A 12,593-nucleotide genomic window follows, 5' to 3' on the forward strand; every position below is an offset into this window, starting at 1 on the left:
CTAAATCACCCGTAAAAAGCAAAAGAAAAGCATCTGTATTTGCAAGGTTACTTTGAACAAGGCTATCTTGTTCAGAGTTCACCTAGACTCTGCATAGCCTCTCCCCCCACACCCCCACCCTCCTCTTACGCACTGATTGTATGTAGTACGTCCTGGCACTTAATGTACACACTTATTGTAGCCTAGGTTGTAAGTCCTGGAACTTAATGTACACACTTATTGTACCTATGTTGTACGTCCTGGCACTTAATTTGCACACTTAATGCATGTTGTACGTCCTGTCATTTAATGTACACATTTATTGTATGTTGTACGTCCTGACACTTAACGTGCACACTTATTGTACGTTGTACGTCCTAGCACTTAATGTATGCACTTATTGTATGTTGTATGTCCTTGTACTTGAAAATAGTACTTAGCATTGTGTAGCATCTTATCCCAGCTTTCCCTGTTCCCAGCTGCTGTTGGGAATGGGTAAACCAAGTGATTGTTGGTGCTTGGCACTTACTATACTGACAGCGATATATTGTTTCTTTCTTCTGACAAATTTGGATAAAAGCGTCCACTAAACGCCCTCAATGTAAATGTAAGTGTAAGGTAGTGAAGACATGTGTATTGTTGTGTGATTTCTATGGATTTTCTCTGAGGACTGCTGCAGTGACATGGAAGGCCTAGACCTTAACACTATATAGGATTACTGCGCCGGGATAAGCAGATGCTTTTACTGCAGCTATAAGATTACTACACCTGCCTAGTGGCTTCCTCTCGCCCACGCTGAAATCCTGCCACCCCCGATTGGATAAAAGCATGGAGGCCTTTTTTTCAGGTAGGATTACTTGGTTATGTGTGTGTTTGTGTGTGCGTGTATGTCTGTGCTTGTGTGTGTCCTTGTCTGTGTGTTTTTGCGTGTATCTGTGTGTGTGTCTGTGTGTGTGCATGCGTGCGTGTGTTTCTGTGTGTGTGTGTGTGTGTGTGTGTGTGTGTGTGTGCGTGTGTGTGCGTGTGTGTGTGTGTGTGTGTGTGTGTGTCTGAGTGCGTACGTGTCTGCCTGCCAGCATGTGTGTGTGAGTGTGCTTGTGTGAGTGTGTCATAGGAGGTATCAGTGGATTCTGTTACCTGTCATTTCTACCTGTAATCGTACCTTTGCTCCAAGTTTAAAAAATGCCCGTGTCATTCTCTACCTGCAACCCTACCTCCTTGCTTAGCTCATCTGATAGGCCTGTTCCAAGCTGTAGGACATTCCCTTTTGCAAATATATAGATTTGAATAGTCAACATGCACAGTTAAATTCAGTATAACAGCATCTTACTTTGTGGCCTCAGGCCACCAGCTTTTGCTGAACGCGAGTTAGATTAAAGGAACACAGAACATTATACATTTTTACCTGCATGGCCATCTATCATTATGTTGTGACATTTTTAAAGTACATCCGAAGGGCATGGTACATTTTGAATAGACAGCATTTCTATAGCACTCAAAGCCATTTACTATACTGTCTAACATTCACCCATTCATGCACACATTCACACACCGACGGCAAAGCCAACCAGGCAGGGCGACAGCACTCAGCCCGTCAGGAGCAGTCAGGGTGAGGCGTCTTGCTCAGGGACACCTCGATACTCAGCTGGGAGGAGCCGGGGATGGAACCAGCAACCTCCAAGTTACCAGCAGACCCGCTCTACCTCCAGAGCCACAAGGTGAAACCAACTCAGCGGAGCCCAGAGGGAAGAGGACGGGAACCCTGAAACGGAAGCCAAAGGAAGCCTTCCTCTCCTCCGGAGGTCCTGAGTGCCTCCTTGCCTGATGCTAAGACACACCCTGCTGTCTCGGGTGTGGACCTGGGTTGACCTTGGTATCACCACGGTGACCTCTGTCCCCTGGGGGTGACAGAGGCTTGACAGGCGCAGCGTCAGTGTTGTTCACACTGATGGAAAACCAGCTCCGCGAACAAGAGTGTTTACAGGTGAGCCAGTCACTGGGGGAAGACTGGCAAAGAGAGAGAGGGAGAGGGAGAGAGGGAGAGGGAGAGGGAGAGGGAGAGGGAGAGAGAGAGAGAGAGAGAGAGAGAGAGAGAGAGAGAGAGAGAGAGAGAGAGAGCGATAGCAGGGAAGGGAAGGGAAGATGAGGGAGTGATGGATAGAGAGCGAGAGAAAGAGAGTGAGAGATTGAGAGAGAGAGAGAGAGAGAGAGAGAGAGAGAGAGAGAGAGAGAGAGAGAGAGAGAGAGAGAGAGAGAGGACATGCAGATGAATGGAATGATGATTGAGAGAAAGAGAGGGAGCAGGAAAAAGAGAGACAAGAGAGAGAGAGAGAACTAAAGAGAGAGAGAGAGAGAGAGAGAGAGAGAGAGAGAGAGAGAGAGAGAGAGAGAGAGAGAGAGAGAGAGAGAGAGAGGGAGGGGAAAGAAAGGGCAGATGGATGGATGATGAACGGTTAGAGAGAGACGGAGGAAGGGCAGATGATGGAGGGGGAGAGAGAGAGAGAGAGAGAGAGAGAGAGAGAGAGAGAGAGAGAGGGAGAGAGAGAGAGAGAGAGAGAGAGAGAGAGAGGGAGAGGGAGAGAGAGAGAGAGAGAGAGAGAGAGGGGGGAAGGAAAGGGCAGATGGAAGGGTGAAGTGTGATACCTACGGCGGGTACAGTGTGCCCTGGGGCTCCGGGGCCCAGTGACACTGCAGTACCTGCAGTCTGCTGACTATAATGCGGCCCCTCCTCTACTGCAGCCCGGAGACACATCAACTTGCAGGAGATGGATGGATGGATGCATGCGGCCATCATCTCTCCATTCACCCTCTATCGCCGTTCTTACCTACCGGTACAATATCACTATCAGGGGAATGGCATAATCAGGGGAATTACCTGATCAGGACAATGCCGTAACCATGAAAATGTCATTACCAGGATAATGGCATCAATGTGGAAAATACATGACCAGGGCAATGTCAATGCCAAGACACAGAAAGGATGCTAATTACATGACCACGACAATGTCATTACCAGGACCTTGACCTGACCAGGAGAATAACCTCACCAAGACTATGTCATTACCATGACATGGACATAACCAAGACAACGTCATTACCATGACATATACATAACTAGGAAAATGTCATTACCATGACATATACATAGCCAAGACAAAGTCGTTACCAGGACATAGACAAAACTAGGACAATGTCATTACCAGGACAATGCAGGGTCGCAATGGAGGCAGATGATTCAGCAAAGTAGTGTGTGTGTATGTGAGTGGGAGTGTGTGTGTGCATTTGACTGCACTATAGTGTGTACACAGAATAGTAAATATGCAGGGCTGTTTCTGCTGACGCTGTTGATCTGGGCTGTTGTATTATGTTTCCTTTTGATTCCTCTCTGTTGCTGCAATGGGTCCTTATATGTGCAAACACACACTCTGACTATTGCGGCGTGAATTGTGCTTACTGGTTGTGTGCGTGTTTGTGTGCGTGCGTGTGTTTGTGCGTGTGTGTATGTGCGTGTGTGTGTGCGTGTGTTTGTGCGCGCGCGTGTGTGTGTATCTGTGTGTGTGTGCGTGTCTGAGTGCGTGTGTCTGTGTGTGTCTGTGTGGTTGTGTGCGTGTTTGTGTGCGTGCGTGTGTTTGTGCGTGTGTGTATGTGCGTGCGTGCGTGTGTTTGTGCGCGTGTGTGTGTGTGTGTCTGTGTGCGTGTCTGAGTGCGTGTGTCTGTGTGTGTGTGTGTGTCTGTGTGGGTGTGTGCGTGTCTGAGTGTGAGTCTGTGTGTGTGTGTGTGTGTGTGACCTTGGCTCGCACCCGCACTGCAGCGCACGCCGCCGCAATGTGACAGAAAGACTGAGAGCTGACCAATCGCAGCCCGCCTCCGATTGGGATGGAGGGAGAGAGAGGCGAGGAAGGGAATCCTGAGTTTTAGAACGGATCTCTCTCAGGTAACACAATAGTCCCTGGATAACGCCAGCTCCCTTTGCCCTTCTGCTGGAGCTCGGAATTAACTTCCATCCAAGGTTTTCTGTTCGCCCCTTCAATCGATGCACAGGGAGGAAGAGAAGGGAATGAAGCAGCCCTTTTTTTTGGATTCATTAGGCTTCTTTAGATTGCCGTATTACACCGGAGGCAAGTCATAATCGGTGCACAACCATTCTTTAATCGTTGGCACGCACACACACACACACACACACACACACACACACACACACACACAGCGTTGGCAGGGGGAAGATAATGAATGGAGTAGAGATGTATAACGAAGTCGTTAGGATGCACACACACACACCGAAACCGATAAAAATAAAGAAATAACTCAAGGTCACATGAGCCAGCGCAGTGAACAACACAGCATCAACAACTCTCCATCGGAGATGTAAACAGACCAACGCCAATGGCTGCAGTGGGTGGGTGCAGTGTAGAGGGGGTCCGGTCTGCACTCTGCTGCAGCAGGTATAGCGAAGGTCATCCCAGGTATACCAGAGACTCAGACAAGTGTGTGGGGGGTAATCTCACAGGCAGAGCCGGATTGGCTGCTGCTGCATTGGGATGCTTAGTCTGCAGGGCGAAGAGAGAGGAGGGGGCGATGGCGTTGGAGGGGTGTGCGGTGGGGAGGGAAGGAGGGGGGTGGAGGGAGTGAGGGGAGAGCTGGGAGCAAGGGTCTCCGTTCACCTTGTGTCGCGTCAAAAACAGATGGCTTGTTCCTGTAGCAGGAGAGAGGGGATCTCCTATCGCTCTGTCCCAATCCCAGAGGAGGGTAGCATGGAAAACCGAGACAGGTGACCATCGCATCCACACACGCACGCGCGCACACACGCGCATACACTCACTCACACAAACGCACGCGCACACACGCACAGACACACACTTACACGAACACACACACACATGCACACACTTAGTCACTCAGTCACATGCAGGGTACGGCAGAAGTTGAACGTGTCTGAGGAGTGTTCGTTGATCTATGCGGTTGTGCATTCGCTTGTGAGTGTGTGTGTGTGTGAGGGTGTGTGTGTGTGTGTGTGTGTGTGTGTGTGTGCGGGTGTCTGTGTGTGTAGGTGTGTGTGTGCGGTTGTGTGTTGGTGCAAGAGAGGGCATCTGGTTTCGAATAGGGATATTAGATTACCCAATGAGGGCTTAATAGAGCTGGAGACACTGTGGATCTCTTGATTGTGGGTCTGGAGGAGGGAGGAGAGAGGCAGCAGCAGTGTGGGCAGACACAGACGCAGAGGATACAGAGGATACACCACAGATCCTGCAGAAGGGGGAGCACCGAGACCCAGGTGAGAGCCGCGAGGACGCGTCGCAAATCACACGCCAGAAATCTGCAGAGTTTCTGCAGGAAGTGGTTGTGTTTATTTAGGTTTTGATCGAAGTGTGTGTGTGTGTGTGTTCTCGGTTTGCCCTGGCTTGCTTGGATGCAGGGTTTGACGGTCGCCGGACCGCTCGTCGTTAGTTGTTCGTTTGGTATCAGATTAGTTACACGATTAGTTTCCGTGGCATTTGTTTTAGTTTCTTGTCATCTGTGTGTAAATAGATGCATGATCAATTTGTTGCCGGAAAAAAAACAGAAACCTTTCGACGCGGTGAGGGAAAATCATTAGATGACAGAATCTAAAACAACACACTTTTAAAAGCCTTCTTTCACGTACACTTTCTCTGATGTGCATCCCATAATGATCCCGGTCCTCCCACTCAAAATACCCTTCTCATTGGCTGGTCGGCCGGGATCAATCGATTGACTTATGTTGCCAGAATAGATAATAGAAACCTGGATCAGATCTTGGTCCAGGAAGGAGGGAACCAGCTCAGCACCATCACGTGGTGACATCCACCTCATAGCGCAGGCAGCGGAGTCAACAGCGCGAGCTGAACAAGAGCTCAGGGTGAGACCCCCCTGGCACTCTGGTGAGTACAGAGCCGGCGGTGTCAAGTGCCTATCAAGACTGCCGCATTAAGCCTTTTGTCGGGGTGTTGTAACCTGTTTTCCGACCACTTAAAGGACAGGTAAAGCTCATGCTGATGGCGTGGTGAAGCTGGGTTTGAGGATCTGGCCGCTGGGCTGATTTGGGTTTAACCGGCGACACGGCGGAGCCCAGGGGTCCTCTGAAAGAGATTGTGGCGTGGATTCGATCATAGAGATTAGAGCAAATTCAATGTTGTTTTTAGATACAGAAAAGTGTTTCCGTTTTCTAAGGACATTATCATTCTGCCGCAAGGGAATCAGCGTAAGATTAGCAGGTTTGTCTTTAGTACACGACATGGGAGGAAATGGTCAAAACCCCCCAAAAGTACTAGTTAGAACTAGTTGAATTATAAGTGTGTCATCACAATCAGGCATTTAACGAGTTATCTTCACCAGCCAAAGGGACTTAAACAGGGGGAATGATTAGAGGGCACTTTGTTTTTTGTGTCATTCTTCAGGTAAAGGGGAACCAAGACTTTCCCGGCTGGACAGAAGCAGCCCTCTCTGAATGGTCGTTAGCCGGCAGCCGAGACACCCTGCTGGGATCGACAACGCGGCGCTGGCTGGGGTGCCCTGCCTGCCACCCTGAGAGGGGGCCCCGTGGGTAGCTCCGGGGGCCGGCGATGGAGGTGCCACTGGTCAACTTCGAGAACATGGACGACGTAAACATCAACCTGGGCGACCCCAACGACTCGGGGTACCCCACCTCCCCCACCTCCGAGGCGCCCGAGCAGCTGGCCGGGGCCACCAACCGCCGGCCGTCCACGCGCCAGTCTCCCCGGCGCGGCCGCCGTTCCCAGGGGGAGCTCTCCCCCGCCACAGGCCGCAAGGGGACCAGCAGCGGCAGCCTGATCTCCAACCTCAAGCTGCTGATCCACAGCGAGTCGCCCACCGACAGCGTCTTCAGCAAGGCGGTGCGGGACTGCTGCGACAACGAGGACTTCCTGCTGGAGAAGCAGGTGGTGGAGGTGCGCGACGAGAAGGTGGTGATCAACGTGTCGGGCCTGATGTACGAGACGCAGCTCAGCACCCTGAACCGCTTCCCGGAGTCGGTGCTGGGGTGCCCCGTGAAACGGATCAAATACTTTGACCACATGAAGAACGAGTACTTCTTCGACCGCAACCGGCCGTCCTTTGACGGCATTCTGTACTTCTACCAGTCGGGGGGGAAGCTCAAACGTCCAGCCAATGTACCCTTAGATGTTTTTGCCGCTGAGATCGTGTTTTACGAGCTGGGGAACGAGGCGATGGAGCAGTTCCGCGAGGACGAGGGCTTCGTCACCGAGGCGGAGGTCCTCCTGCCCACCAACGACATCCACCGGCAGTTCTGGCTCCTGTTCGAGTACCCCGAGAGCTCCAGCGCCGCCCGCTCCGTGGCCCTTGTGTCCGTGATGGTCATCGTCATCTCCATCTTCATCTTCTGCCTGGAGACACTACCGGAGTTCAGGGACGACCGAGACGTTGTGCCGAGCGTGACCCAGCTCATCAACGGCACTGCGGTCACGTCCCTGGCCCACGTTCTCCCCAAGACCTTCATGTCCTACATGACGGACCCCTTCTTCGTGGTGGAGACCATCTGCATCGTCTGGTTCTGCTTTGAGCTCTGCGTGCGCTTCGTGGTGTGCCCCAGCAAGAGCGCCTTCTTCAACAACATCATGAACATCATCGACATCGTCTCCATCACGCCCTACTTCGTCACCTTGGGAACCGAGCTGGCCGCCGACCCGGACGAAGACCTCGACAGCAGCCAGAACGCCTCGCTGGCCATCTTGCGGATCATCCGTCTCGTGCGCGTTTTCCGAATCTTTAAACTCTCCCGACACTCCAAGGGGCTCCAGATCCTGGGCCAGACCCTGAAGGCCAGCATGCGCGAGCTGGGCCTTCTCATCTTCTTCCTCTTCATCGGCGTCATCCTCTTCTCCAGTGCCATCTACTTTGCCGAGGTAGACGAGCCGCACACCCAGTTCGTCAGCATACCCGACGGCTTCTGGTGGGCCGTGGTCACCATGACCACTGTGGGCTACGGCGACATGTGTCCCATCACCATCGGGGGCAAGATGGTGGGCACCCTGTGCGCCATTGCCGGCGTGCTGACCATCGCGCTGCCCGTCCCCGTCATCGTATCCAACTTCAACTACTTCTACCACCGCGAGACGGAGCAGGAGGAGAAGCAGATCATAGACGCTGCGACGGAGGCCACCCAGAAGTCCATGGCGGCGGCGGCGGCGAGCAACAGGTACGGGAGCACGCCTTCGCTGACAAAGAGCAACGGCACCTGGCAGAATGAGAAGAACGGCGTACAGTGACGGACAGAGACAGAGAGTGAGAGAGAGAGAGAGAGTTGGACGGGAGCAAGCCTGTTTGACAGTGGGATGCGAACGTGTGTTCTCGGTTACTCGTGGTTACCGTGCCGCATTGGAAATGTACTGTAAGCAGTCATGCAACGAACGACAGTATTATAAAGATATCGGACGGTGTGTCGGACATGGGAACAGACGGTCTTAAGCGAGCTGCATGTGGATGTGTCAAAGTGTATCCAAACACACCTCAGAAAATATGTTGGTGAGTGTCTTACAACAGACACGTCTTGAAATGGATATGTGTTACGGTTAACTAAGGAAATAATGGGGTACGGGTATTTCACTGTGTTACATAGATTACTAAAAAAATAGCACAACACAAAGGCTTTAATCTGACTAATGTAGCCTTGAGCTGTGTCCTCGCTAAGGGCAGTGGATATTCCACAGTCATGGCATTCATAATGGAAGGATATACAAAGCTCCGATTTCATTCCAGCTCCACCATGTGGTTTCCCAAGGACAGGAGGATGTATCTATGGTGGAGGAGGGGGGAATTGTAAGAGGAAATTGGTTTATAATGTGTTACCAGTAAATCTATAGTCATGAACGCTTAGCCAATGCCACACAACACCTTTTACCATGATGCAATGCAGCAATAACTCTGCTTAAAGACGGCCATTAACCTTGCATGTATGAGGACTGAAATATAGTGTAAATCATAACCTGCTTAGTGTACAGTATGATAAGAACTGTGTCTTGGGGCACATGGTAGCCATGTGTCTAAGGTAGCAATTTCCGATAACAAAACAAAAACAAATTATGTTTTTATGTGACGTTAATTTAAATGTTTTGTTGTCAAATTCACGATTATCTTTATCGGTTGATTGCAGAAAATATTTGGCGGGTTTATTGGTTGATCTAAAAGCTATTCTGTTCAGTTTATCAATAATAAGATCACATTTACTGATTATAACAATTTAAACATAATATGAATGTATGCTGAAACAACATATCAAAACAAGCACACTTTTACTACAAACTCATAAGTCACCTAGTAAGCCTTGCGACAATTACCAGCTTGTGTGGGTAATAGATAAACTCCTCATATACCAAACTATAATGGGAATTTAACCAGCAGTTTTTGGGTGAAACCATCAACAAAAAAATAGATTTTTCTCGATTGGCTAAGAACAGATTTACTGAACATTGCATTGTTGCTGCATGGCTGTGCAAAAACAAGATAGAAGTTTGAGGGGGAAAGTGAGGTAAATATGCTAAATACGTTAAACATGCTGTGCTTTCATCATGTTAATCACTTGATCCAGAAAGCCAATACTTATTGGGTATTGGAAATGTAAAACTTGCAAAGAGACGACAGGGATTGGTCATACATATGCATGCCACATGGTCACCACGTATGGAGAGAGAAATGCTGTACCTACATGCCTTTTTGATTACCTCACTGATGCAAATATAATGTACGGGCTGACAAACCCATAGAATATCTTAAGGTTTCCGCCCATTGGTGGAAACGGCAATACATGTAATCGATGATGCAATAAGTTTGCGAGGGTGACTTTAGTCAGTCACTCTTATACAGCACTTTACTTGTATTAATTTTCTTATTATTATTTATTATTGTTATTGTTGTTCTTATCGAAGCGCTTATTATATAAGTAATAACTAATAGTACCTGTATCCTTATATTTTATTTATCTTGTAAAGAGTGCCTTTTATTAAATGGTTATCCTCAAATATAGTGTATTTTCATTATTGCATACCGATACCAAGCGGTCCAGAATTTCCATGACGTTATTAGTAAGTCACCTTGCGTTGCAAAAAAAGCTCCCTTCGTGAAACACCCAATCAGGTGAACCTTGATGATTATCTTTCTCCTCAATGCGGTGAGCTTAGTCAGGCACGCTTTTATTTTTCCAAGGGTACAAGAAGAATACGATATTGATTAGGTAGCGTGGAGGCGATGCAGGTGTCAGCCTTTAGCTCCTTTAAGCTCCAGGGCTGGATCAGTGTTAGCGGCTACATGTGCTAACGTACAGTAGCTAATCCAGGAGGCCGGGAGCATGGGGGTGGGGATTGGCAGGGGGGGGGGGGCAAGCTAGGTTCAGTCGCGATTCCCACAGCCGAGAGGTTCCGAGTTTCTGACCCTAGTGTCCTTGGCGTGACGTAGAGCATCCTATCCTATCCTAGAGGCCTTGAGCCAGCTTGCCTTTTAAGTGGCTTTGGAGTCGCTTCGGGGTAAGGTGTCTCCAATACAAGCGAGGTGTGTGTGTGTGTTTCGTAACACGGCTTTGTTTATAGACGTCAGAGGGGAACGCAGAGCTCGGTGTCTTTGTCGGAGTCAGGAAAAAAAAGCAAAAGCTCAGAATGAAATATGCATGCGAGGTAAATCATTCACAACGCCAACTAACCTGGCCTCCCAGATTGAGTGTTGCCCTCTGTCAGTCATACTCATATCAAAACAACAATGTGCCCCGCCCACTATGGGAAACACACACACACACACACACACTCTAGTGCACGTGAGTTTTCCTCACAGTGTGTCCAGTGGTCTGCGGGCAATCCCCATCGCTGTAGTTACTGTTCACAATAGCGGCCCTTCCGCCTCAATAAGCAGTGATTACGGGGCCATACCGCGGCTCGCCACATTCCCGCCGGCGACTCCAGCGCTCCCCAGACAGGTGACTCCACGGCGCCAAGGTCAAAGCCCATGTGAGGCCGCCATTTATTATTCATCAGATGTTCCACCGAGAGATCAAATCCAGCCCGTCTCCGATAGGTGATTCGTCCGAGGGAGAAATTAATTTTGACGCCGGCCGGCCGCCATAATGACAACAACGCGCGACAATCCCGACAAGAACAACAACAGAAAAGAACACGGCGACTCGTGTCCGAGCGAGCGCCGTCCTCCTCTGTGGTCCGGCTGAATGCAGAACTACTAACTACGAGTGGAGTGTTTTGAAGGCACAATGGACGTGGCTCATCGCAGCTCAGACACTGAATCACATATCAGGCGGATCGGGTTACGGGGCTGTCAGCAGACCAGCCTCAGGCCACACATCAGGGCTGCCGAGGCAGCATGGAGCCCACGGGGGCCCGTGCCACCTCCAGGCTACAGTGTCCCGACCGGAGGACCTCTGCTGGGGATGGATTACCTGTCCCTGCCGCTGCACTGCTGCTGCACGCAGAGGCCCACACATGGGGTCACCAACACACACACAGCATATCAACGGACCCACACACGCACACACACAGGGTCACCGACACACACACAGCATATCAACGGACCCACACACACACACACAGGGTGACCGACACACACACAGCATATCAACGGACCCACACACACACACACAGGGTCACCGACACACACACACAGCATATCAACGGACCCACACACACACACAGGGTGACCGACACACACACAGCTTATCAACGGTGCACACACACACAGTCACTGACACACACACACACACACACAAACACAAACATACACACACACATGGAGCATGTTCACTGACACGCACACACACACACACTCACACTCATACACAGCACATGCACTGACACACACACACGCACACATACCCCCACACACACACACACACACACACACACACACACACAGACACGTATGTACACACTGACAGACACACAAGCACACAAAGCCACACACACACACACACACACGAGCAGACGCATACATAGATACACACACATGCTATGCACATACACACACACAAACACACACACATAGATGTTAATTGACCTTGGGCGCGTCCTTGCTGAGCTGGCTTTGGCGAGTTCAAAGGCGGTTCAGGGGCCACGAGGCGGAATGTGTCTTTAAGGTCCGGTTCCAATGATCATTCAGCTGACACTGAGATCCACGGGATTATACTGCGTACCCTGAGGGGGACCGGGGATGCTATCAAGGGCCCCATGTTGCTCTGATGGCTTCTTGATGGACTACATGTTTAGTATCATGTACCCTTGAGGCATTGTGTGTGTGTGTGTGTGTGTGTGTGTGTGTGTGTGTGTGTGTGTGTGTGTGTGTGTGTGTGTGTGTGTGTGCGTGTGTGTGTGTGTTCGCCCGGCGACACACACACAACGAACATGAACAACAGGTGACGAGGACCGGAGTCCTTCTAAACGCCTCTGTGCGGTGCAGTTCTGTACGGTCCCTCGTCATTTAGCCTTGCTTTGTTATTTTAAATGACGGTGGCCGTAATATTTGCACATTGGGTCCACACTCTACAAATAGCCCTGGCGATGTTAATGCCTTGCTCCACCGGTTGGGACAGGAGCAAAGCAGGACAGACTCGGATGCCTACAGATTATGCG

The 12,593-nt window shown here is 50.3% G+C and overlaps 1 protein-coding gene and 1 pseudogene across 2 annotated transcripts; both read left to right on the top strand.

Annotated features, from left to right (window-relative positions):
• LOC115557092 (glycine-rich cell wall structural protein 1.0-like) overlaps nucleotides 1–5,331 on the top strand; it is a 7,892-nt pseudogene extending 2,561 nt beyond the window's left edge.
• LOC115556878 (potassium voltage-gated channel subfamily A member 10) lies at nucleotides 4,630–9,984 on the top strand. 2 transcript variants are annotated; one of them, XM_030374278.1, is made up of 2 exons: nucleotides 4,630–4,747; nucleotides 6,393–9,984. In XM_030374278.1, exon 2 carries the CDS (start codon nucleotides 6,558–6,560, stop codon nucleotides 8,238–8,240), a length of 1,683 nt encoding a protein of 560 aa, XP_030230138.1. In that variant the 5' UTR covers nucleotides 4,630–4,747; nucleotides 6,393–6,557; the 3' UTR covers nucleotides 8,241–9,984. The 2 variants fall into 2 exon arrangements, with proteins under 2 accessions (XP_030230138.1, XP_030230137.1); XM_030374277.1 differs by lacking the exon at nucleotides 4,630–4,747 and adding an exon at nucleotides 4,844–5,251.
• The last annotated feature ends 2,609 nt before the right edge of the window (nucleotides 9,985–12,593 follow it).

This window comes from Gadus morhua, chromosome 13 (genome assembly GCF_902167405.1).
Source record: "Gadus morhua chromosome 13, gadMor3.0, whole genome shotgun sequence".
In the NCBI taxonomy this organism is placed as follows: domain Eukaryota; kingdom Metazoa; phylum Chordata; class Actinopteri; order Gadiformes; family Gadidae; genus Gadus; species Gadus morhua.

What these genes read in the sequence shown, in the direction of transcription:
- LOC115556878 (XM_030374278.1), top strand. Translation starts at nt 6,558, where the DNA reads ATGGAGGTGCCACTGGTCAACTTCGAGAACATGGACGACGTAAACATC.